This window comes from Panicum virgatum, chromosome 2K, assembly GCF_016808335.1.
Source record: "Panicum virgatum strain AP13 chromosome 2K, P.virgatum_v5, whole genome shotgun sequence".
In the NCBI taxonomy this organism is placed as follows: domain Eukaryota; kingdom Viridiplantae; phylum Streptophyta; class Magnoliopsida; order Poales; family Poaceae; genus Panicum; species Panicum virgatum.
The window spans coordinates 32,843,226-32,870,358 of NC_053137.1; the positions used below are offsets into that span (position 1 = coordinate 32,843,226).

Below are 27,133 nucleotides of genomic sequence, written 5' to 3' on the forward strand. Positions count from 1 at the left end.
TTCCGAAGCTGCAAAAGAAGCTGTTTGGATCAGAAAGTTTGTTTCTGACTTGGGTGTTGTTCCTAGTGCGTCCAGTCCAGTGGACCTCTATTGTGATAATAGTGGTGCCGTTGCACTAGCAAAGGAGCCTAGAACAACTAAGAAGTCCAGACATATACTGCGAAAGTATCACCTCATCCGTAACTTTGTTGAGAGAGGTGATGTGAAGGTTTGCAAGGTGCACACGGATTCAAACGTTGCTGATCCGTTGACGAAGCCTCTCCCACAACCAAAGCATGAGGCGCACATGAGATCTATGGGTATTAGATACTTACATCAGGGATTCTAGTGTGCGTGGGAGATTTTGTGTCATGAGTATGTTTATGTAATGATAAATAATTGTTATTTGTTCCATGGATTATTATTTTACATTGATTATCAAGTATGTGACTTGTTCGTGAAACTCTTTGTTGAAAATGATATGATTCTAAATTATCCCTAGTTTATGTCGTTGTGTGGGACAACAACGACGTTGAGACTAGCACATGCATTAATTGATGATCATGTTTCACGGATCATGGATATGGAGATATCGGATTAATGATGTGGACACATGTCGGTGAACATGGTGTTGGATTGACCCACGCCAAAACAATGTTGGGATTGTTATTTTGTATGTGCCATCAGTTGTTCTTGAGTGTTATACCTACTGAATCCTTAGACCTGAGATCGCCATTGTTTCTCACTGTGTGTAGTAGTGCATCTTGGGGCTGCTAAACGCTACTCCGTGACTGGGTAGTTACAAAAGCAGCTTACAGGTATGTCATGAAACATGGAATGGGATGTGAGCGGATCAAGATGGAATTTGCCCCTCCTAGATAACGGGAGAGATATCTCTGGGCCCCTCGAGATAGTTGGATTTGAAAGTGCATGGCCATGCCAAAGTGATTAAAGAGTTAATCATGATGACTAAAGGTTAGTTATGAATAGAATCCACTATTAGATCGAGAGAATGGTCGAGCTATCACAAAGGTGGCACGCATCTCGCTTTGAGCTTGACTGGTATCGTGTGGCAAAGGGATCGGTGTATGAGTATATCTATGGTTCGGCCGATATGATCTTTATGTGTATTTGTGAGTCACTATGCCCTGCTAGGTGCCGCTATTGACTTGTGATTCGGAAATGATTTCCGATCACGACCACCTACACATGAACCTAACGGGTCACACACTTAAGGGGTTTGGAATGTTGGAAAGCTTGCATGTATGATTGTCTCTAGTGCAAGTGGGAGATTGTTGGTGATATGCCCAAGAGCCCATCATCACAATACGGTTTAAAGGCCCAAGTGGATATTGATCCAAGAGGGATTAGGGTTACTAATGGGCCTATGAGATAGAAGCCCATTAGTACGCCCTATATATGAGGGAGGGGCTAGGGGGGCGATGACCTGAGCCGCGCCACCTCCCTAGCCGCCGCCCCTCCCTCTCTCTCGGCCGCCGCCCTTGCCGTGCGTGCGGTGCTAGCACACCGACGCCCGGCGTTTCATCCCCGTACGTGTGGACTCCGTGGAGGCGCTGCTGCGACTGCTGCGCTGATCGGCTGCTGGGATCAAGTACGAGGAGCTCGGTTCGTGGGACGTGATCGACTACTTCCTCTACATCGACGCGCGACTTCTTCCGCTGCGCTGCGCGTCTAGTGGTAACGATCTATGATCTTCTACTCGCAAGTATCTTGGGTTTATGCGGTAGTGATGCTAGCGTAGCCTACCCGTTTACCTACAACATGTCCAATGTATCCTTGGCTATCTGGCTTGTTGCTCAGTTGATTTGTATATTTGCCCTCAGTTTATAATTTTAGTTTATATGAAATAACAAGAATTAGGTAAATATGTTCATAGGTCGCTACAGGAGAAAAGTCATCGAACTCCCTTAGCCTAATAAACATGGTCAAAAACTTTGATTTATGACAACACCAATCACTCCAAAATGGGTTTAATTATAAAATGCAATTGAAAATAAAAATAAAAAATACATAGAATATTACAGGAAGGCAACCTTGGTTTGAAACATTTTGAGACTTCAAGATATTATTCTAACATTATCCTCGACTATTTCGAGATGTTTGTCACCCAGGTGCATGGTGCTCTAGCAAAGTAGGGGGTTTTGGAAGCCAAGTAGGGCGTGGTGACTTTAAGATCAAATCCAGCCCACCAACGGCTCCATCTTTCTTCAGTGCGGCCGTCCTCCACCCTCGCTTTGATTGGCGCGTCCGTCCACCCACCACTGCCATCGACCCCGCTCTTTTCATCTTATCTTCTTACCCCTGCTGCCGCGGCCAGGCCAGCATCCACCGAGGGTCCAACATGCCTCCGCCTCGCCTCGACCGCTGGCCTAACTGCACCATCACCGGGCCGCCGCCCAGCCCAACATCCTCCTCAAAAGCTGCTAGCCATAGAAGCCTAGCAACTCATAAACCCTAACTCTAATCCCACCCATCTGGACCACCACCCCTGCCACGGGACCTTGCTGTCGGCCGCTCTACACCTCCCACACCTCCTCCGCCCGAGCTCAAGCGGTAACACGAGACCGACGGCCGCACGAATCTCAAACATCCAAAGTCATGTATTATCCGATCTAAGGTACGGACTAGCACCATACCGAAGACCAACGGAACTGACGGACCAGCACACACTCTCCCCTTTTAGGAGAACAGGTATAGATGCTCATGACTGTTAGCATGTTGGTTTGCTACCTGTTCTACTAGCTCAAATATAATCAGGTACTCCTATTACCTAGAACGTGATCTGTTGTTGCTCATGATAATCCGGCTTACAGTCTCCAGTACATTTATGTACACATTCTTTTTGATGAATACAACTGCACATTAGCATTTGCATCGACATGGCATCAGATCCTTTGATCCTCCTGCTTCTTCTTTTGTTTGCCGATCATAGAATCGCAATCATTCTTCTCTAGCTTTAGAATTTTTATCAATCCATAATACCAAACCCGTTACCACGGTCGACATTCGTGTTTATTGGATATGGATGGATTCAACTTTCATCAATGGTGTACGGAGTCCATTCTCCGGATTCAACTTCGAATTCAGGCCGCGTTTAGATCGCGAAAATTTTTGGGTTACGACACTGTAGCATGTTTCGTTTTTATTTGGTAATTAATGTCCAATCATGGATTAATTAACGTCGTTAGATTCATCTCGTGGTAATCAGTCAGACTGTGTAGTTAGTTATTTTTTTTAACTACATTTAATACTTCATGCATGTGTTGAAAAATTCGATGTGACGGAAAAGTTTGTAACTTTTTGGGAACTAAACGCGACCTCATTTTGTTTGGAAAGAGATTAACCACCGCATACGTGGTCGGCTTCGGTGCGTGACAGCGCAGGAGGCCAGGTGAAGGCTGGGGCGGCTCTGCAATCCTAGGGAACCGAGGCCATCAGAAGTCACAAGATGTCTCGGGCGCTGCGCTGCTCCACCAGGGCCCGGGTGGCCCACGCACAGAGGGCGAGCGTGGAATGCAGCACTACCGGAAACAACACTATGCCGAGTGCCAGAGACTTTGCCGAGTGCATAATATCGAGCACTCGGCAGAGTTTATATTTGCCGGGTGCTTCACAAAAAACCCTCGACAAAAACCTGACACTCGGCAAAATTAATATTTGTCGAGTGCCGCTCATCTGACACTCGGCAAAATCAATCTTTGCCGAGTGCCTCAAAAAATACACTCGGCAAACATCCTCACGTGCCCCGCACGCGCCCGTTACCGTGGGGTGGCGTTCAGGCCGTTATTGTTTGCCGAGTGCCGGCTACGGGACACTCGGCAAACCAAGCTTTGCCGAGTGCCTGACTGTAAACACTCGGCAAACAATGTCACGTGCACCGCACGACTGTTACTCCGTTACCCCGACCGGTACCTGTTACCATGTCCGTTACAGTTACTAGTTGCCGAGTGCGAGGTGTAGGACACTCGGCAACGTTCTGTCAATGCCATAGAAGGTACAGTTAAGATTTTGAGTCCAAGTGACAATCAAATTGATTTTTGACATCAAACTTTTTGTGTAGCCAATGGTCATGATGGAATGATATATGTTTAATTTTCATTATTTTTTGTGGCCATTTGATAATATTAGATTTTTTTGCTGCATCTGTGTATGTAATATCAATATGAACTTATACTGCATGAAATAATGGAATTTTTTCGCTAAAGCATGTTGCATTTTTTTATATATGCAATAGACATCATAAATTAATTACTGTTAAATTTTGGGTATTTAAATTGTTTCATAATTTTTAATTTATTTTGTCAAATGTAGAGAATTAGTCCATATAAATGGAAATATAGCTAATAGTGATTGAAATAATATAATATTTCTCGTTAAAGCATGAAATAAGAATTGTTTCGTGAAATATAAATTTTGAAAAGAAATGTCGAATTTCATTCAAAGGAATATGTGAAAACAAAATTTGTATTCAAACGGGTTGAATTAAAACAAATAATGACTTTGCCGAGTGCCAGATCAGGGCACTTGGCATAGCTTTCATAGTTTGCCGAGTGCCAGATCACGGCACTCGGCAAAGCCAGTGTTTGCAGAGTGCCATATCTCGGCACTCGGCATAGAGGCGCCAGCCCACAAATGCCTTAGCCGCGCCGCCACACCCGCACACACACAAACACCGCCTCCACGCCGAGCCAGCTCCCCGTCACCGCAGCCCCTCCACACCGCCTCCACGCCGACGGTCGTGCCCCCGGACGGAGCTGCCCGCCCCGGTGCGCGCCACGCCCCCGCAAGGCCGCCACCTCCCTGCCCGGCCGGCGCTCGCCAAGCCCCCGCCCGGTCGGCGCTTGCTCCGCCCCCGTCCGAGCGGAGCTCGCCCCGCCCCCGGACCCCGGCACGAGTGGCAGCGGCGCCCCCGGCTCCCGAGGCCCCCGCCCCCGACGCTTGGCTCCCGGCCTCCGTCCCCGCCCCGCCCCCGGCGGCCGCCCCCGACTCGGAGTCGGTCCCCGCCTTGACGGCCGCCCAGGCTCCCGGCCTCTGTCCCCGCCCCCGGCGCCTACCCCCGCCGCCGGCGCCCGGTCCCTACGCCTGCCCCCTCCCAAGGCGCCCGGTCCCTGCGCCCCCGGCGCCGGCCCCCGACCCAGAGCGCCGGGTTCCCGGCCCCGACGCCCGTGACGTGTTCGGTGAAAAACCGGAACCACGAGTCCACTTCACGCCGGCCACGACTACACCGCCGACTCTCAGTAAGCAATGCAACCACTCCCATTATTGATAATGTTCATAGATCATGCAAAATCAACTCAGTTAGGTGTCTCCCGTTTGGAAGAGATACAGTTGAAGATATGCGGATTTTTTGCATATCTATAACTGTATCTTTTCCGAATTGTCCATGTTTTTTTGGACAGCCCAAGGATGCGTAGATACGGTTAGTTTTCATGGTCCAATTCTATCTGAGACAGTCTCGACATCACCTTCCCATTGTTCTCCGGATACACAATCTCCCTTTCGGGACGTGTATCTGGAGAACAGCGGGGAGGTGCTGCCGAAATTTTGTCTCGGATGGTAGTGGATCATGAAAACTGATCATATCTACGCATCCTCGGGTGGGATTAGGACCTACCTTCACCTATTAGAATGTAGGGACAACATGTAGGTGCATTTGATTTTTATTGTACTCACTCCGGTCTAGAGGATGGATGACCATCATTGGATGTACACGGGCCGTCCAAGTCAGGCTACCATGACCGATGAATGGATTCGAAAGACCAATGATTTTTTGGAAGCCGCGTGGAGTCAGGCTGAAGGATCGAGTTTCTTGTGGTGTCCGTGCAGCAGATGTGGAAATAAGAAACGGAAAACGAAGAAGGTTATGGGCCAACATCTTTGCAAGTATGGATTTACGCCGGACTATACCCAGTGGATCTTTCATGGTGAAGGCCACCGTATGAGGGACGAGGTCGTGAGGCAACGCATCGATGATTGTGATGCTGATGGTGGGGTTGGAGACATGTTACATGACTATCATGAAGCACATTTCGGTGAAGGACCGCAGGAGGAGGAGCCAGAGGGATCCGCAAAGGCGTATTTCGAGATGTTGGAGGCTGCACAGAAACCACTTCACGGTCATACAAAGTTTTCTCAACTGGACGGCATCGGACGGCTAATGGCCTTAAAGTCTCAGTTTAGCCTGAGCCGAGATGCCTTCGACAGTCTGTTGACCGTGTTTGGAAGCATGCTTCCAGAAAATCACATTCTGCCAAAGTCAATGTATCAGGCACAGAAAATTCTCGGTGCACTTAAGATGCCATATGAGCAAATACATTCTTGTCCAAATGGGTGTATCTTATTTAGGAAGGAGCATGAGAAAGATGCTTACTGTCCAAAATGTAAAGCCTCTAGGTTCCTCGAAGTGGACTCTGGTGATGGTCAGCCTAAGAAGCAGCTCACGATTCCCATGAAAATCCTACGCTATCTTCTTTTCATTCCGAGGATCCAACGACTATTCATGACCGAGAAATCCGCGCAACAGATGACCTGGCACAAGAAAGGTGTTCAATACAACCCTGACAAGATGGTGCATCCATCCGATGGTGAGTCATGGAAGAATTTTGATAGGATTCATCGTGACAAGGCTAATGAAGCTCGTAATGTACGTATTGCGCTTGCAACAGATGGGTTCAATCCTTATGGGATGGTGGCCGCCTCGTACTCATGTTGGCCTGTGTTTGTTATCCCTCTGAATCTCCCTCCAGGGGTCCTATTTCAACGACAGTCCATATTCGTGTCGTTGATTATTCCAGAGCACCCGGGGAATAAAATGAGTGTTTACATGGAGCTTCTGATTGATGATTTGGTCAAGGCATGGGACGAAGGGGTGTGGACCTATGACCGAGCAACAAAGACAAATTTTAGAATGTATGTTTGGTACCAATTCTCCCTGCATGACTTACCCGCGTATGGCATATTCTGCGGCTGGTGTACTCACGGGAAGTTCCCATGTCCAACATGCAAGGCAGCTCTGCAGTTCATCTGGTTGAGGAAGGGGGGTAAGTATTCGTCGTTTGACAAACATCGACAATTCCTCCCCGCTGGCCATCCTTTTAGACAAGACGTTAAGAGCTTCACGAAAGGTGTAAAAGTTACAGAAATTGCACCGCCGATCATGACGGGTGCTGCGATTCATGCTCAGATAGACGCTCTCCGAGTCAACGATACGCTCTCCGAGTCAACGATGGCGGTGGTTTTGTTGGGTACGGTGAGGAACATGCTTGGACTCAGAAGTCTGGGCTGTGGAGGCTCCCTTATATTGATGATATTCTGCTTCCACACAACATTGATGTGATGCATACTGAAAAGAATTGGGGGGGAGGCACTTTTTGGAACAGTCATGGACATTTCTGATAAGACGAAGGACAACGTAAAGGCAAGAGTGGATTAGTCAAAGTTGTGCGATAGACCAAGATACGAAATGAGGACTCCTGGACCCGGGAGGAAATGGAAGAAGACACAGGCCGACTTCGTCCTCACGAGGGCCCAGAAGAAAGAAGCACTAGAGCGGATCCAAAAGTTACAATTTCCCGATGGGTTGGGATGTTGTGATAAGGTATCGCCACACGGCAAACGTCTTCAGGGTTGGGATGTTGTGTATAAGGTATCGCCACACGGCAAACTTCCTGTCCCAAACAATGAAGACTACAACAATGGCAGAGAGTTCTTTAAAGAAGAAGGACTAGAAGGGAGTTTCGAGATAGACTTAAGTGACGTGATTGGAATGGAAGTGGACAATGAAAGGATTACTGACGAGGAAGTTGGAGACGAGGTTGAAAATGCTCATGACTTAGAATTACTCGAGCGGCTGCGTTTGGGCAGAGACAGTGAAGATGACATTCCTCCTTCAAATAATGCTGATTACGTCGAGGAGCCTAATAGTGATGATGAGGATTATGATCCAGCTAATCCCGATCATGATGACTATTTCTAGTACATGTATGAACTGATTTTGCATATTTGTAGATATATTTATTATTTATTTTGCATAATTTGTTAAGTACATATTGTTCATTTTTGTTGATTCGTTTACAATTATTCATTGCAGATTATTGATTTGAAATGCCAGGCGGGGGCAAGATTGGTTTCCTGAGCGCCTTGTACAGGAGTAGTGGTGGAGAGCAAGAGGCTCCTAAGGGGTCCAGTGCAGCAGGGGGTCCAATGCCTTAGAGGGGTCCAGGAGGCGTTGGGGACGAGGGCCAGGGAGAACGAGAGGAGGTAAGACAGGTGGTGGAGGCCAGGGGAGGATGAGAAGGAGCAGGAGGGAGAGGACACCTCCAGATTTGACGACGGCAGCGGAGGAGGAGGAGGACGAGGACGAGGACGAGGAGGAGGAGCGGGAGCAGGAGGAGCCGAGACAGGAGGAGGAGGACCAGGAGGAGGACCAGAAGGAGGAGGAGAAGGAGGCAGCAGGAGATACGAGGGCGGTGTGGTTGTGAGGACCGTCGCAACTGCCGCAGCGGCCGATACCTCTTGCGAGACGCCCGATGATTCGACCGGTACCGGACAAGTAATACTTTATGTTATGCACAATGGCATTTATTTTTCAGTTCATATGTTCAAAATGACAAGACACTAATACTTTATGTTATACACTTTTACAGGTATTGAATGCGCGTGCAGGCGGGTGCCCACAAAAGGAAGCCCAACGGCATCCTGAGAACCCTATGCAGGGAGCTCTTCCCTAGGCTGGTGATGCATGCCGGGATCCTGGAGCCGGCATACACGTGGGACCACTACATCGCCGTCCCAGATGCAGAAGATCGGGAAGGGAGGTCCTTCGGCAACAAGGCGAGACGGGTGGTGGGAGAATTCTGGGTAAGTCGTCGCACTATATTGGTGAATAGTTACCATATATTTGAAACTCTTTGAATATTGACTGCAATTATCGAGTCTATATGCAGGATTTCTACAGGTGCGAGCCAGGATATGAGGCCATAGCGGCTCAGGTGGCTGACACAGCATGTCGCAAACTAGTGAAGGACATGAACTACGAGGCGCGTGTTCAGGCCGTAATTACCTACTGCGCCGATGTGGAAAAAAGGAAGGTCGGCAAGGACGTAGCAAGAAATATGTTCCTCACGTGGGAACAATACTTGAGGGTAAATGACGAAATCACTACTCATTTCTTTTGAATTTCATTTTCGGAAATGTCATCCACTTTGCTTCCATTACGTGTAGGTGCCTCCGAACTGGTGCGCCAGCAAGGACGCGTGCTGGGAAATGATGGTGGACAAGTGGCTTAGCGAGGAGTGGATTCAGCGGTACAACTTATGCCGGGAGCGCCGCTTGTTGATGCAAGGTGCGCCACACCATCAAGGCAGCCGAGGCCTTCCCGAGTACAGGGATGTTTGGGTAAGTCATTACACTTTTTGGTACTTTCAAACTCTAAATTCTACATTCTCACTAATCATTGTATTCTTTCGCTTTGCTTGCAGTCGGAGTCACATGAAGACCAGGAATGCAACGACTTCCAGGCATACTGTATGGCGCACAAGGGCAGGGCGGCGGCCGACGTCTCCTACAACCCGGCGGATCCACCCGAGGCGTACAGCAACCCGAGCGTCTACACGTGCATCACTGAGTACACGGAGATGGGAAAGGCGCTCCATGGGGACACATGGGATCCGGCCACCCAGCCCATTTCTGGAGAAGCCATCATGAGGGCAGGAGGAGGGAAGAAGCACGGCCGTTACTGGATCGCCAACAGCCTTGTCGACACAGCCAGTACGCCGACTCTCTCCCAGCTTCGGACAAGGACCACCGACTCGACCCCGCCAATACGCCCATGGCCTGAGACTTCAGTGGCCAGCGTGCGTGCAATCCAGGTTATTTCTGCTCCATTTGTCGTTCGTTGCTTTTAGTTATTTTTTGTTCGCATTGTAACATTTGGGTGAAATCTTATAGGCCCGGATGGACGAAGAGACGAAGAGGCGGGAGGAGATCGAGGCGAGGCTGGAGGAGGAGCGGACGCTAAGGCAGGAGCAAGAGCGCAGGTGGCAGGAAGAGCGGATGCAGGAGCGGCAAAGGATGGAGCAGGCGCTTTTTGCTGAGCGACAGGCCGCGCAACAACAGATGCAGACCATGTTCTCATACCTCCAAGGCCTTGGCACGACAATCAACTATCAACCACCGCCAACGATGCCCTGGCCTCCACCACCGCTGCCACCGCTAGGCCTTCCTTCTATCTTTCCTCCATCTGGCGCTACAGGCACTCCTGTGAGTATGATATATAGATTTACTTTGCTTGCACATACATATTCAAATTTTGAGATATTTTATGTCAATATATCATGTGCTATATCTGAAAGAACATCTAGACTCACTTAGTGGTTGGTTGATTAATGACATATGCTTTAATAAGAATGATTAGAAGGTATCACAGCTGATATATACATGAGCTAAGTCAAGGATATGAAAGTTGAAAAGCGGCTATTCATTTAATATTTTATCTTTTCAAATTGAGTTTAGGAATGTCATATTATCAAGAGGGACATGAACTCTTACAATTTTCTCAAGATGTAATCCTATGTCCATTTTTTATTATGTGATATTTGTGATGGACGTGCCTTATATATGCTGTATTAAATGTCTGGAATGTATATATGCTGTATTTGTGATGATGAATGTGGTTATTACACAATAAACAGAATAAATAAAAAACAGCAAGCTTTGACGAGTGTTTTTACCCAGACACTCAGCAAAGCAACTATTTTTCTATTTACTGGAAAAAGGGTTCGCCGAGTGCTGCCAGCTTGGCACTCGGCGAAGTTTGAAACTTTGCCGAGTGCCAGACGCGTGGCACTCGACAAAGAGCCAAACTTCGCCGAGTGCTGCCAGCTTGGCACTTGGCGAAGTTTGAATCTTTACCGAGTGCCACGCGTCTGGCACTCGGCAAAGTTTTCGACCCCATCCGTTCGTCCGTTCCGTTCGCCAGTTTGACTGTTCGTCCGTCCCGTTTCAATTTTTTTGCCGAGTGCGGCTTGGCACACGGTAAAAATTTGCCGAGTGCCCGAGAAAAAGCACTCGGCAAAGCCGCAAAGCCGGTTTCACCGGTAAAAAAAAAAGTCATGTGCGCTCCGCCGAGTGCTACACTCAGCAGAGAAGTTAAGAAGTTGCCGAGTGTCTGTCACACTCGGCAAAGTACGCGAGTCCGGTACTACAGCAATGCACTCTGTCGTGTTGCGCAGGCGACTGCGAGAGGGAGGAGAGAGCCTGCACAGAGCAGCAGTAGGTCTAGCATTCCTGCATGAGAGAGAGGCACCGAGGGAAGCTTCGCCGGAAGCATCTGGGGAGGTGCGGCAGCTCCAGCGTGGGCCCGGGGCTGGCGCGGTGCCCGCGTACGCAGGGACTGTCCAGCCGCAGCCCAGGCAGCGCACCACCACACCCACGCCGGCAGACCACCATCGCCGCCTATGGCCATAGAGGTGTGAGCCCACCGTTGAGGAAGTAGATACGGCGGAAGGGAGGGTGGATTAGCCCACGAAGATGGCAGATCCGGTCGTCGAAGGGCCGGAGCTGCCCTTCCACGCCAAAGAAGAAGAAATGCCACGCTAGCTCAAGATGGGACTGCGAAAAAGGAAGATGGAAGAAAACGCCCCGGCCGCGACCTTCCTCGAGCGTGCGGGCTTCCGCCGCAGCTCTCCAGCGGTGGCCTGGCTGAAAGGGTGGGGAGCCGGGCTGTGGGGGCGGTGGCGGCGGGGGGACGGGCAAAATTTGGCTGTACTATGCAAAATAAATATTCAGGACAATCCTGTGATATGATGGTTGAGCATGTTCTAAGTTTGAGTTGGTGATAAATTTTAAGTCCTAGTGGCGTCGGCGATTATTTATATTAAAGTGAGTTCATTAATGATGTTTCATTTGCTACAAGATAGAATTCATCTCAAGGTGGAGTTTGTTGGATATGTTCCAAATTATAATGTCTGTTTTGTGGAAACGCCTAGAGGGCCCACGATTCGAATTATGTGATTAGCATATTTGTTTTCGTGTTTGACTACAGCCAATTTAGTCCGTCTATATACATCTTGTAAGCCGTACGAGAAGAGTTGATGGCTTATTGTATATCTTGCCTTGTAACTCTCACATTATAGTGAAGATCGCCAATTGACGTCCGTGTTTTTTTTCGGTTTTCCCCGTAAAAATCATATCTCTTGTTCGATCTTGTTTTCGCATTATTTGTTAACAAGGCAAATGTTGGAGAACCATTGAAGGCAGCTGAAGAAATTATCTACAAAGCACGTACTGCAATGATCCATGGCAATGAAATACTCCCTACATTTCAAATTGTAAGTCATTTCAATTTTTTTAGAGTCAAATTATTTTTTATGTTTGATCAAAATTATAGAAAAGATTAGAAAGATTTATAGCACCAAATAGATATACTATGAAAGTATATTTAATGAAGAATCTAATGATAATTATTTGGTATCATAAATGCTAGTACTTTATTGTATAAACTTAGTTAAACTTGAAATTTTTTACTCTTCAAGAATTTGTGGAATAACTTAGAATTTGGAACGGAGGGAGCAGAGGATGACACACCCAAACGGGGCTGGTGTCCTCAACTCCACCACCGGAAGTTTGTTAAATTAACATTAATGGTGCTATCCTGGAGAAGTCTGGAGCTAGGGGATTTTGTAGTCAGAGATCATTGTGGTCGAGCTGTCCTGACTGGTTATTGCAAACTGAATGTGGTCAGTGATGCTTTATATGCTGAAGCTCAAGCATGCCTGGCAACCCTGGATGCAGCAGAGGACCAGGGTCTGCAGAGCATTGTTCTTGAGAGCGATTTGCAGGTTCTGCACATCAGGTGAAGGTAAGTCGACAGAATATTATCAAGCACCAGATGGAGTGATCTTCAGGGAGGCTAAGTTCATCATGGCAACGCATTTTAATTCGGTGAATGTTCTGTACGCTCCTTTGTAATAGGAGTGCGCACATGCTCGCTGAGCTTGGTCACCATGGGGCTCGGATCAACATGTTGTGTTAGTTGATCCCCTCCCGAATTTTGTATTTGACTGTGGTTCGTGATCTCACTGAACCAGAGTTGAATCAATAAAACGCTGCGAGCCCTTAGTTTCAAAAAAAAAAAGAAGGAATAAGCATCTAAACAATCCTATGTCAATAGCCTTCTAGACTCCCTTAACCGTGGAGACCACATTTTTATTGCATCAAGGTTAAATTCATGCCAATTCAGTCGCCATTATTGCAAAATTTGAAGCTTTATAACAAATTATGTGGTACATTTTATGAGGTTGTGAAACTAGTTTAATTTGAAATGGGAGGACCTGAGTTGACTTCAATTGATACGCAGTCCTGGGTTACTACCAAACAGTTAGCCAAAGAATATACTAATATCGTTTCAATAGCCCAATTGGTTCGTCTAGTTAGAACTCAGCTCTGTCACTCGATGCCACGGCCGACAAATTATTTCTGTAATAACCCAACGAGATCATACACACTGTTTGTGTAGACATCTGGCTGGATGTTATTCGAAGCGTCCTGCAGTTCTGGTAAAGTAGTACAACCTGCAAATTGCAATCCCACACATGTCAGACGTCATTGGACACGTGAAAGAGATTGTGGGGCAGATAAGACTACGAGCTTCTGACCAGACAAAACAAGGAGGGTCTTGCAGCCAGTATTCTGGCCAAATAGTATGTCTGTATCCAGTCTATCACCCACCATGCACATCCTTGATGTTTCCAGATTGAAGCTGTAGTAATTGAAACAGCAGGGAATTCATCACTAACCATAACTACTACTGATATTATCACATTGGAAATCAATACAAAGAATGAAATGGCTGCCCCGTCATATTATGCTTTGCACACATTTTTCTTAATGTCTTTGAACAGGAAAGCATTTATGGAAAGATGGATATGTGCGGGGAAACTTGAGAGCCCTAATGGTAATATTCCTTATTCATTCATCTCTATTTTTATGTGTAGTTGTAAACTGAATTATAGTGAATGATTCTTGAAAACAATACGACATGCTTCGCTCCAGAAGAAAACAAAAGCGGATGGCTATGTGGAAGATTATTTGTCATGGAAAACTCTCATTTAGTCTATTGCCAATTTATTCAGGGCTTGAGAATAATTTCAATAGATTTCCCTTTTTTCCTCTCTCAAAGAATAAAACTATGCTCTTTTGATGACAAATAAATGGTATGTTTCTCATATTACACTTTGCAAACCTTTTCAAGAGGAAGTCCATCAAAAAGCTCGAAGGCTTTCCAACAACAATGGGCTCTTTCTGTACTGAGCAGCTTACTGCAGCAACCATAGTTCCAGCTCCTGTGAAGGTAAGTGGTTGCAAATTATACTGTGATACTGAGACAGACTTCAAAAAAATCGATAAATTTGTCAATAACAGTACCTGGCCATTCTTGGGCAGATGTCATATGTCCAGTTGGATCACGGTTGGTCGCAATGAAAAGGCAGCCTGGATTCTCACTAATACATGTTCTTGCATACCTGCAAGAACATTACTATAATTGGATCATCACAAAACTCATGATCTAAAAGATAAATAGTGTTCATGGACACAAGTCAGAACTAAGATGAATGCTGAACAAAAGATGCTCTGAAATAGGTTACTGCTTTTATTGTGGTAAACAAGGCTTCTTGCAACAAAATTAAAAACTGGAACTGTTATGTGATGTTAAAACAGAAAATAAGGTGGATAAAAGAATATGGACCCATCAGGCCATATTCCGTGATTTTAGTGATCATGTGACATGATCATGGGACTAACAAGTATGTCAAGTGAATGATCTTAGGTCCCAAGGATGAAGCACAAAGTCCTAGCAAAGCAAAATGAAGAAAGAACTCAAAGAAATGTCGAATTGGATGAGTTCAACATAAAGTTGGGCGTCGGTGTAACCAGAAAGTTCAACAGTGCAACTGGAGAGCAAGTGAAGAAAGTTCAACGGCACCGGTTAAACCGACGGTACAAAGAAGGCGTCAGTGCATTGGTCTTACGCTTACCATTGTCCAGAGAGCACATCAAGCACTGAGGGACAAAGTCTCCGGCACTGGTTGAACCAACAGTGTGGGAAGAAGCGCCGGTGCAATGACGTAAGCAGTAGGCTGAGCAGGTCCACTGGTTGAACCGACACCCCTCAGGCAGAGCGTCGGTTCAATCGACACCACTACAGTTTTTGCTAGCCGTTGAAGCAATGGCTCTATGGAGTTGTTGGGCTATATATATGCCTCACCCCGGGTCATTTTGAGGTTGCTGGAGTCCAGAGAAGCTAAACCCACACTAGAGAAGACCTCCAAGCCACTAGAGTGCCATTTGATCACATCCTTAGGCCTTAGCACAATCCTTGACAGTGTTAGTGCTCGGTTAGCTCTTGAGAGGGTGAGAGGGTGAGGTGTCATGCCTTATGTGCTGTGATTGAGCTCTCTTGAGAGTAAAAGTAAAGTATAGATTGATCAGCATGCATAACAACAAAGATACGGTATAGACACCAAGGTTAGGCAAGTAACTGCATTTTGTAATAATTGAAGTGCTGATCAAGTCCAACAACAACAGCTCCAACCTGGAAATGAAATGATCAGAGCTCAGTAGTTGTTTATGTGACTAAAATGATGGTTTAAAAATCAGATAAACATGTTTGACATTACACTTTTGTCATGTTCAAAGTAGAAGTCCGCCTCCAAGATTATGTTTTTCTTGCCATCCTCCTGCAGGAAATATCATATGTTGTTGAAAACAAAACATAAGTAACCAAAATATCATGAGGCTTTTTCAACTTATATCTGAATAATATTTATGTTTTCAAGCCCTCAGCTAGTATCACAGCAAAAGTATCTTTTGACTGTTGGAGTGTAGTGATACGCTCGAGCATTGTATGACATGTTTGTCCAACTGTAGATATTATAACATCAATTATGTGTCATTATTTTTGGTCTGTATTGTTTCAAAAAAGCACAGCAGGCAAAAAGATGGCTACTGCATTATTCATAGAAAACCACAGGAAAATAGTATGTAATGCCTTGAAGTGGCCAACCATCCAGGAAAGATTGCATACAATGACCCAATAAGTTTCTATTGTTTTCTCATATTGTGATTATGCAAAAATAAAGAATTTTCTAATGTCAATGTTAAGAAAAGGTAACAAATGAGACAATTGATTAGCATGGATGCATCATTAGAACTATATCACACCAGCGTTTAATACCATGCATCTTCACATTTTAGTAAACGAACTTTAAGGGAAAAAACAGATAGGAGTTCCATAAAAATATTGATAAATTAGCATTGTTTCCATCCCCTAAAAAACCATTGTTTCTATGAATAAAGAAAGAAAACATCTGTTATCTGTTAAACTAAAGCACACGTAACTAGGAGTGGGAGGGGGCGCAAATGGAAGCGAAGGATAACAAGTCTTACCGGACCTCCAAAGCATTCAAAACCAGCTAACTTGAGCTCTTCCAAAATTCCGTCTTCACCGACAACATAAACCTGAACAAATGAAGCAGTTCAATCTTTGTTCTCAAGCACATCAACATAAACTAAATAGAAAATTAAGTTAAATGTCCATGCAAAGGAATCAAGTACTGTTGAAGGAGTACAGGGAGCGGAGCTAAAAGCTCCTGCTACCAGAACTCAATCAGCATCACTAATTATGTCCCGAGAAAAATCATAAAAAAACTCAATGTTTAATCTTGTGAAGGTATGCCAGAAAAATCAGATGGTGCAGTATTGATTGGCTCAAATAAGTGCTTTTTGGTTGGTCTTCTAGCACAAAATTGCGACCACATGGTCACTCTCCACATAGCTTTTTCAATCTTATCATAAATCCTTACTCGATAGTTTAAGGCAGACAATCTAACTGAAAATGTGTAGGCTGTTGTGTTATTGTGTTCCTCAAATACACATATGCTAGTGTCTTAATTTATTTCCTCTTGCTGCCTATTTTAGTAACTATAGTATACAGAAGAAATTATAAATTATTCACATAAGACAAAAGGAAAGGACATTATAATAATTCATGATACCTTCTTTTCTGGGGGAAAATTATTTAACTTCAAGAACATGGCTGCCGCAAATGAGGATGTAAAAATCTCTTCCTATAAAGAAGATAACAAACAATTACAACACAACTAATTATTGTTGGAAGAGTCTGCTCATATCGAAAGCTACCTCAGTGACTTCAAGTCCAAGTGATCTGAATTTCTTTGAGTATTGCCTTCTTGACTTTCTAGAGTTGTTTGTTACAAAAACTATTTTCTTGCCCTGCACCAAGCCAATACAAGTATCATTACTTAATCAGCAAGTTTCGAAATCTGTATATACCTCTTATAAACTAAACTTCAGAATATTAGAGCAATGCCTTAAATAATGGAAACGAAGATTAAAGATTGGTTAATGAAATGTTGCTCCTCAACTAGCATACCAGAATTCATAGAGAGAAAAGATATAAGGTTGTTATGATTATTTCAGGTAGGAGTTCTGTACAAAGAGAGAAGAAATAAGCCTGTTTGTTCACATGATCAAACCAGAATAATTTTGAAATATGTATAATTGCATCGATAGTTCACATTTGATTACGGTATTTGAATCCTGGTGCCTCTACTTAGGGCCTATCTTTTTCAGCTCAAGTAGCTACAGCCTTTTTTTTCTCTCGGATGCGCAGGAGAGCTGTGTATTACTGTATTAAGAAGAGAAATGATCCAATTACAAATCCAGCTCACCAACTTGGATCAGAGTGATGAGAGGAAAAAAAAGGTTTTGCCCAGAATGGACTGTTACGCAGAAAAAAAAATGGAAGGACGGGCCTTAAAATTTGACTTAGATTATCTAAGGGGCCAGGCGCCCAGGCCCTAAAAGGGCCGGGCTTTAATCTTATACAATTTTGAGCTAAAAATATACAAGGGCCAACTTGGATTGTGAAGAGACCACTAGGGTCATAGCCCATTACCACCCCTAGACCTGACTAAGGATCAAAAGATCACAAAAATGGAAGGACCTATAGAGCGGTCAGGACGCTCAGAGCAGATCCATCAAACACACAGGCATTCCTGTGCTTACAGAGGATCCATGCATCAAGAATGACAAGAGAGTTGAAATCCTTTCTGTGTAGCTACAGCCTTGGAAAATCAGTTTTGGATAATCAATTGTTCAAAGCCACAATCCAGAATCACCTCTTTTTTAAATCCACAACAAAAGTAAACAAGCCCTTTGTACTTGTATCCAGAATCACCTCATTTTTTGTCTTACACGAGCCCTTTGTACAAAAGTAAACTATTAAAACAAGAACTAGCTTGTGTAAAATTATGGAAAATAAGGCTTCACCTATGGGCGTAACAAAAAAAATTCTTAGGCTAATATGCATGTCAATGGGACTTCATTAAGCACACCTCGACATAAATTTGTATTATGCAGGAAGAATAGAAAAAAGGAACTCTAAAAAATGAATAGACCATAACTAGAAAAAAATAGCTGAGAAATTTTCGGCCATCTGCCTTTAATTGGCCACCTCTGCAGACAAACAAGTACTAGCGTGGCTAAAAAGAGATTATTACCATTAACACTTGCTAATTAACAATTGCAAGCTATAATTCACATTTATTTCAACAAAAGTTTGGTGTGACCCGAGTACAAATACACTTGCTAATCGAATAGAAGCACGAGTGTGACTCTATTTTACGCTTACTATATCAACTTAACTATAAAACAAGGAAACTAACCCAATACCTAGCCATTACTCTTTAAAAAAATTGTGATAAAGCTATGCTCTGAAATCCCGTGTACCATTTTCCGCAGCAGCTCCATCGTCTCCCCGACCCCTTCAATGAGCTTATCCCCCTTCCAAATAACCCCTAGAAGACGCAAATTCAGAGGAGGTAACAAGAACCAATGGTCAGAACGCAACAGGGAGCAAGATCTCAAGAGAAAAAGTCCCCAACAAAAAATGGTATAACGAATCGCAGACCATCGCAATCGAAGAGGAAGGCGTCGACGGAATCGACGAGGGATCGAGCGGCGTCGGCGGTGAGAAAGCCGCAGGGAGGGTCCGGGAGCCCGTTGGCCATGGCGGCTTCTTCCCTTCTCCGCGGCTACTCTCTTCTCCGCTGGTTTTGGAATTGGATGCGAAAATGCGAATATTCACTCCGCTGCCGCCGCCAGTATGCGAAGGCTGATGACCCTTTTGCCCTTGTTTGAACTCGGTCACAGGTTTCTCCGTTCAAGGACAAGGAGGGAAGCTCAGAATTGTTTGATTTTTTCTTTTCTTTTTTTCGAGACAACTTTATTGGGAACGAAGAGTAAGGGAAAAATCATGAGAAAATATTTTTTTAGGATATAAGAAAGAAAGTACTTTAACAAATAGCCTAGATGGTACAGTGTATTCATAAATTGAGGACGGATATGACACTTGGGGGTGTTTGGTTCACTGCCACAGTTTACCACGCCATAATTGTAGCCGCCACACGGAGTACGGTCACTGTTTGGTTATTGACAAACCTGCGACGCGTCACAGCCTCTGTAGTACATTTTTGTGCCACCACTAATTCATTTTCTCGCAACACCGTGGCGGCCAAATTTGGTGCCGCAACTTCGGCGCCGCCACAAGTGCAAGTGCGGCGTGGCGAACGATGGACGGCAACCAAACAACCTATTAAATTTTGCGAAAAAGGTAACACACATTGGCAGTGATGGTGTTTAGCAGTTCCAAAATATTTCATTACGCATAGCGAGAAATAATGGCAATATCAGGTATAATGATTCAGTAGGTATGCCACTCGAGATCAACTGATGGCATATTTAAGACAACTACCTCCGTAGAGTCTCGAGGTGGGTCAATCGAACACCATGTTCCCTAACATGTGTCCACATTATTGATTTGATATCTTTATATCTATGATATGTGAAATATGATCATCAATCAATACATGTGCTAGTATATAAACCATTATTATTCCTTATAATGGAGAAAACTAGAGATCATTTAGAACAACAATATAATAAACCAAGAGAGTTTCACAAACACTTGTTAATCAATATAAATAATTGTTATTCAGGAAACAAATAACACTTTATTAAATAAAACACAAACTTGAGACATAATTACAATAATCTCTCGCTCACTCTAGAGTCAATCATGTAAGTATCTAATACCCATGGAACTCATATGTGCCTCATGCTTCTCTTGTGAAAGGGCCTTCGTCAATAGATTAGCAATGTTTAGGGTTCTAATCTTTCACGGATCAATATCCGACTCACACATGATTGCCTCTTGGACATATCACCAACAGTAAAGTACTCGTGTATATTTAGAACTAGTTGGTATAAAAAAAAAACTACTCGAGTGATCCTAGGTTCATACCGATCTAGGATTCCCCTGTCTCCCCAGGCTATATAAGGGCAGACGGGACCTCTCCAAAACATATACTCAGCTCAAGCAATAAAAACCACCAAAACAGGACGTAGGCTATTATGCAACTCGCGGCCTGAACCTGTCTAAACCTTGTGTTGCTTGCACCATCGTGTTCCTGATCTCGGCGACTCTCTGCCTACAATCAACTATTCAACTACCTCGGAGTACCCCTAGGTAGGCTTGCCGGTAAAACACCGACAATCTATGCCCGAAGCGAGTATTTCTGTCCGAAAGATTTGTAATACTACCTCAAAAATCCTCTCTATTCTTGCCTCTTGGTGTGTCTTTGGATCGACTAAGTTAGAAGTTAGTGCTCATATGTTCCCATGCGGATTTAATATCCTCTCGGGGTGAAAACTACGACAGTACATGTATGCTTGCGGATTTATTCGCAGTCGTCAAAATTTCTATCATAGAGATAGAGGTAAAGATACATCCTCCCGAAATAGCTACGTTTAGTTTTTTTCTAAAATCAAACTTTTAATTTTGACTAACAATATCTTCAAAAATTATTTTGTTGTTTGTATATTATATATACAAAAATAAATTATTTCTTCAAAAATATCATATATATTATAATAGTTGGTTTGACGATAAATTTATTTTTATACTATTAGCCTCTATAATTATTTTGTTATTTATAGTGAAAATTGAAAATATTTGATTTTAAAAAAGTCTGAATGTAGCAATATTCTAGGAGATTAATAATTCATAATACAATTCTTGTATATTCTCTCAATTAAATCTAGAGTTTCGATACTAGTCCTAATGTAATCGGATAAAGACTAAACTTGTAGTTCTAATCAGTTACTAGTATTTTACAACACAGCTCACCGCATCGGACTCATGTCTGCCGGCGTTCTCCCTGCTAAAAGCAAAACCCCCTCTCCAGAGCTTGCTAATCAGGGCCTCACCAAAACCCACCACCTCCCGGTCTTCTCGCCGGCGCCGACCATGGCTGCCGTTCGCGCCGCTGTCGCCGCCTGCCGTCTCACGCGCCGATTCCTCAGCAGCTCCTCCTCCTCGTCCGCCACCTCCGCCTCCCGTTCCCTCCTCGGCTACTTCCACCACCCCACCTCGACGGCCCGCCCCATTATGGTGCCGTCTGCCTCCGCGCCCGTCTTCCAGCCGCTCTCCGCCGGCTCCCCGCGCCTGTCCCTCGACTTCCTCTCCGCCGACGCCGCCACCTCCGGGTTCACCCTCTTCGACTCCCACCGCGGGCTCCTGCTCCTCCTCAAGGAAACCGGCGCGGGGCTCCGCTTCCTGGTCTGCGACCCCGTCTCCCGCCGCCACACGCTGCTCCCGTCGCTGCCGGCTGCCGCGTTATCCGCCGGCGAGTTCCTCGGCGCCGCGATCCTCTCACGCGCCGCTGGCAGCGGCTTCGAGTTCCGCGCCGTCTGCCTCACCGTCCACGCCGACCGACCGCGCCTCTGGCTCGCGTGGTCCCGCGACGGCGAGGGCAGCTGGCTCGGGCTGCCGCCGTCGCGGGACTTCCGCATCAAGTGGCCTCTCAGCTGGGCGGAGAACCACTGCGTGCGCGCCGCCGGCAGCCTCTACTGGCACATCAGCAACAACGACTCCGCGCTCGCGCTGGACCCCAACACATTGCAGTTGTCTTACCTGCGGGCGCCGCCCCTGGTCTGGGACGACCTCGGGTTTCCCAACTACCGCATCGGGGAGACGCCGGGCGACGGCCGTCTGTGCTTCGCGGCGCTGGAGAGCCAGGTGCTTCGCCTCTGTGCGCGGCGAGCGGGCAGCGTCGACGGGTGGGTGTTGGAGAGAGAGGCGAGCTTGGCCGAGGCGTTCGACTCCGTAACGGACCTGCCCATGGACTGCACTTGGCTCGGCAACATTGACCCGGGGCGCACTGGCAAGGTGTTCATCAGATCGTTTGGACATGGGCATTTCTCCTACGATATGGACACTGGGAAGTTGGACCGCCTAACGACAGATGATGGCCAGGAGTACGGACACCCGATCTTTGCATACTTCTCTGCCCCAGATGGTGGTTCCGATTGAGTTTCATGGTATCAGGTATGCCTCCACCCTCACCTTATTTCCATGGCAATTCACACGACATGAATTGCTCTATGGAATTCTGATGGTAGAGTAGCTGATGCATGTTTGCCATGATGTGTTTTTGTGTACTTGGAATGTTTTCTCTTGATATGCATATAGTCATGTACGTCAAAGGCAATGGCCCATCTTGCGATCAAAGTACTAATGACGTCCAACTGGTTCGTTGTTGTGGACAAAGATGGCAATTGATCAGCTCCTTTGTACTGTTTTATTTGTTCAGAAACTAATGGTGATATAACACAAAATGCACCTACTAATCTAAATTGTTCATGTAAATTTTTACTGCACATGTTTTCCATGTGACACTTTACCAACTTGCCGATATATGATACAGGGAGCCCCATATGGAAGGTGAACTTATTTCACATTCACTAGCTTTGCCAAGTCACAATATTTAAATTAGCACACCCTTGTGAATGATATATAATTTGCTGCATAAGTTTCAGGCACCTTAACGATCAAATTTCATGATCGTATCTCTCATGATAGGCCATTCGTTGCCTTTGATAGCTGAATTATTTTACTGACTCACTAAATGTTTCTAGGAGAGCAATAAGATTCTTTTGTTTACTTGCCTTTTATTCTAAAGTTAGTTTTGACATTTGCAATTCTGTAGCGTTAAAGTTTCGCGATGAAACAGAGTTTATAGCTTGCTGACTTTGCTTCTTAATTTAGAATTTGGTGGTGCTTAGCTTCTATCACAGATCTGAGGTTCAGGAATGCAAAAAAAAATTTGAATGTTCTGCAATGCAGTTTGATTGTTGATTCAGTTAATGGCTTAAGGTTATGCTTGAATTTTGGGTAGGCTCTATTTGGTTGTTTGTAAAGTTTCAGTTTAGTATTTCTTTAAAGCTTTCAAAGTAGAGACAAGTTAAGCTTCAGACGGACTAGTTTGTGCCTCTGAACCTAGGTACTAAACCTGTGCATGAGGATTAGTGTCATGAAACGAGTTAAGCTTCAGAAGGATGACCACTCAATCCATACTTCTATCGCATGGTTGCAACTTATATATAATTTTCTACTATAATAATTTGCCTTTTCAGCAGAAGTATGTGATTAGTATGACTGAAATCTACCAAATTGTAGTAATTATGCATATCAGCTTATTTTACGACTAGAACTTGAGTATTGGTCACATTTATTATCAAGGTGCAGTTATGTTTGAACTTTTTATTTATCTTCAGAATGCCTGGACATTTATTTGCATCGGAAAAATGTTGATTCTTTGATTTCTTGGTTATGAAGTGTTATCCATCAGCCATACCATTGATGTCTCTGCTAGCTGTTATTTCTTTGTTTTAGTTTTCTCATTGCACCATTTTGCATTTAAATTGGTATTATTTTATTGCATCATAATGTGTAAGCATTTTAGAGATAAAGAATGCATTTCTCTACTTGGATTTTTTTGTTATGTCAATGTGACTACGTATAGATATATGCTTAAGAAAGTATATGCTTACCATACATTTGCATTATGCAGGCACCTCGTAGAGCAGAGGCAAGGATTAACGAATGAGCAACTCGAATCAAGATGTGAAAAAGATAGGACACGATATACAAATATGACATATAAGCATAGGCAAGCAATATGTGATCATCAAAATACGTGTGATATTAGTGGTTGCCTATAGATTTTATTAATGTAACCTTTTAAACTTTGACATAAGAGTGATATTAGTTTATTCGTAATGAAACTAACTATTGTAACATCTAATATTTTTTATTTAAAAGTAATTATTTTTTGGAGATATTATTGGTCAAAGATAAAAATATTTGACTTTAAAAAATCAAAAGGTTACTAGGATGCTTTCAGCAACAGTATCAGCATGCAATTCAATACATTAATTGATTGTCTGCTACCTGGATCTCACCATTGTAATGTTTGTGTTCAACTGTTCTGTTGGATGCCACCGCCACCATAATATTGTTTTGTTGTTTGCCTAGAAAATTCGGAAAATGTCATCCCTTCTCTTAGCCTTGATGATAGAGGCGGAATTTTTTTTCCAGAATGTCTTGTATCCATTAATGATGATTGAAGTGTCATTGTTATGACTAGATTGCTCTTGTGTCCAAACAGTAACTGGAATAACTTAAAATTTTGTCCCATGAGGCCACCTCCAGCACTAGTTCGACCTCTCAAATCCACGGAAGCCGAAAACAACATTGGTTTGCTACCCACGGTGTGGACATCGAGTCGTGGACCCCATAAAGCAAATAAAATTATACTCTTTCCATCCATCCTTTCTCCTCTCGCAGTAGCAAACTGCGCCACGCATGTACAAGAACGAATTAGCCCGTGTTTAGTTTTCTGCCGTGTAAACGCAAAATTTTTTTGCGACGAAATCTTATTAATTTAAAGTACTAAACGAAGTTTATTTATAAAATTTTTTGCACAGATGTGTTGTAAATCGCGAGACGAATCTAATGATGCTAATTAATCTATGAGTAATCAATAATTAGCGGATGGTTACTGTAGCACTATTGTTGCAAATTATGGATTAAGTAGGCTCATTAGATCCGTCTCGCGATTTACAGCCCATCTATGTAAAAAGTTTTGTAAATAGACTTTATTTAGTACTTCAAATTAGTACGATTTTTTTGTAAAATTTTGTATTTTTGCGTTTACGGGTAGGGCCTTAATTTATTCGCATGGGAGGTAGGCAGGCAGCTGAGAGTTCGGCGCGTCTACAAGCTTCGATTTTGGCTCTGACAACAATGATTCGACTCCCACACTGTTCACAATTCGATTGGAGCAGTGCATGGTTCCTTTTCGCGCACGCTGTGGGTGCCCTGAGGGCTGAAGGAAGACTACAAGGGTCTCATGGCTGACGTCAGTAAAACTTAAAGGTCTACTCACAGAATGAAGTGTAGATTTCAGTTTCCCACTGGACAAAGCAGATGTCTGCCGCCTCTCCAACCTGAACAATGAAGTTCTCTGGAGTGCATTTAACAGAGAATATCTTCCTCCCACTGCATAACTGCAAGTGCGTGGTGCCCATTAGGATGATGGTATTCCCGATCGATCAAACATTGTTCTCCCTCAGAAGCGCTCTCCCACCACTGTGACGTCCACATCATCAAAACCACCACCACATGCATCCAATCAGCCAATCAAATCACCCAGCAAAAACGCCTGATGGCCAACTATAAATGATTCTGATAGTTTGATGGTCGAGAATACTCGGGTTTGGAGTTGGATGACCAAAACCAAACTTAGGTGATAGTTGGATGGCTAAAATGGACTTTACCCTATTTGATATAGGAACATATGAAGTGCAAACCAATCTCTTCGTGCAAACCGTGCAAACTTCAAGTGAGAGGGGGGATTTGCATAAGTGTGATTAGAAGCGAGCAATTAGTTGTAAAATTACCCAATCCCCCATGCCCCTTGAATGTTGATCCGGTGGTCTATATTGAAATTTGCTTGCACGAAAAGGTTGATTTGCACTTGATATGTTCTCATTTGATATATGTTGACTTGAGCTTCTTGGGGATTTTTTTTACATAATGGAAACACTTCCAGCTTCATCCCCTTGCCAAAGAGGAAATCAGTCCAAACAATCTTACACAACACTACTACTGAACCAGATCCAAAAAAGTAAGTAAAATATCACAAGCGAATCCGTAAAATAAATGACCAACCATGGAAGGCAAAAAAGATAAAAATAAAAATTGAAGAGCCGATACCTCCATTGACTGACGCACCTGGACCATCATCTTCTTTATATCATCGTTATGCTATAATTGCGCCTATTATCGAGCTCAATGCGTTCCAGTGAAAAGAACCTGTATAAAAGTTATTGGTTGGCAACATCTTGAAGATATTATGATGGGGTATGCCAACATCTTGTAGATGTAGGACTTGTTCTCCATGGTAGGAGGCTCTTTTTACTTCCTTCTTCCCAACCAAATAAGGCTTCCTTCAAAGGTATGAGCTAGTGTCTAGCTCCAAGCATTCTAAGAGATAACTCTTTCTCAATAATATGACTCATAGCACATCGTTCATAACATGAATGACACTATATGTCATCCTCTTATAAACTCAAAATTCGTGTATGAAACTATCTCTTGAAAAACAGATAGCCGTTAGGAGCCAGGCTTTGGAGGAGGCCTAAGGGCAAGGGCAAGGGCAAATATTCTCAGCCAGAGCCATTGTGTCACGTTTCTCGGAGAAAGGCTATCAGTCTTTTAGGAGCGGGATGATCGGGCAAGCATGTTATATCGACAGATCAGGATACCTCATATCTTGTTACTTTTTTAATCCAGTAATTATGACTCACGTAAACTATAAACCTAGCACTAAACAATAGATAGTAAAACACTTAGAATTTGTCATCCCCCAATCAGATTTATAAAATGTGTAGAGTCACTAAAGCATGTGTCTGCTGGGTGGTGTTTTCAACCGAACTAAGTAAAGGAACATTTGCAACAAAATGACTTATATGGGAGAATGTCAAACTTCAAGTGACTTACATTTTCCATGTCTCGCGCAGACATAAACCTCCGAACGCGCCGGCCGCCGGCGACCGGGCGGCGGTGTTTGTCCCGCCGTCCGTCCACCCGGCTTCAAAATATTCGTGCGCCTCTAAATCACACAGGCCACTGCCGGCCGGCCCCAGC

The 27,133-nt window shown here is 44.3% G+C and overlaps 3 protein-coding genes across 3 annotated transcripts; 2 read left to right on the top strand and 1 right to left on the bottom strand.

Annotated features, from left to right (window-relative positions):
• Positions 1-9,691: 9,691 nt before the first annotated feature.
• Positions 9,692-10,507, top strand: LOC120696000 (drebrin-like). Its single transcript, XM_039979176.1, has 2 exons — positions 9,692-9,869; positions 9,949-10,507. The coding sequence occupies exons 1-2, from the start codon at positions 9,702-9,704 to the stop codon at positions 10,369-10,371; spliced, it is 591 nt and encodes a 196-aa protein (XP_039835110.1). The 5' UTR covers positions 9,692-9,701; the 3' UTR covers positions 10,372-10,507.
• A 2,739-nt stretch (positions 10,508-13,246) lies between these two features.
• Positions 13,247-19,178, bottom strand: LOC120673451 (phosphoglycolate phosphatase 2-like). Its single transcript, XM_039954285.1, has 11 exons — positions 18,992-19,178; positions 18,811-18,878; positions 17,200-17,292; positions 17,055-17,126; positions 16,447-16,518; positions 15,678-15,737; positions 15,540-15,592; positions 14,425-14,522; positions 14,243-14,342; positions 13,656-13,759; positions 13,247-13,571 (listed from the first exon to the last, which is right to left on the bottom strand). Exons 1-11 carry the CDS (start codon positions 19,089-19,091, stop codon positions 13,471-13,473), a joined length of 921 nt encoding a protein of 306 aa, XP_039810219.1. The 5' UTR covers positions 19,092-19,178; the 3' UTR covers positions 13,247-13,470.
• Positions 19,179-21,328: 2,150 nt separating this feature from the next.
• On the top strand, positions 21,329-24,166 carry LOC120696001. The gene is made up of 2 exons (XM_039979177.1): positions 21,329-22,468; positions 23,994-24,166. Exon 1 carries the CDS (start codon positions 21,389-21,391, stop codon positions 22,451-22,453), a length of 1,065 nt encoding a protein of 354 aa, XP_039835111.1. The 5' UTR covers positions 21,329-21,388; the 3' UTR covers positions 22,454-22,468; positions 23,994-24,166.
• The last annotated feature ends 2,967 nt before the right edge of the window (positions 24,167-27,133 follow it).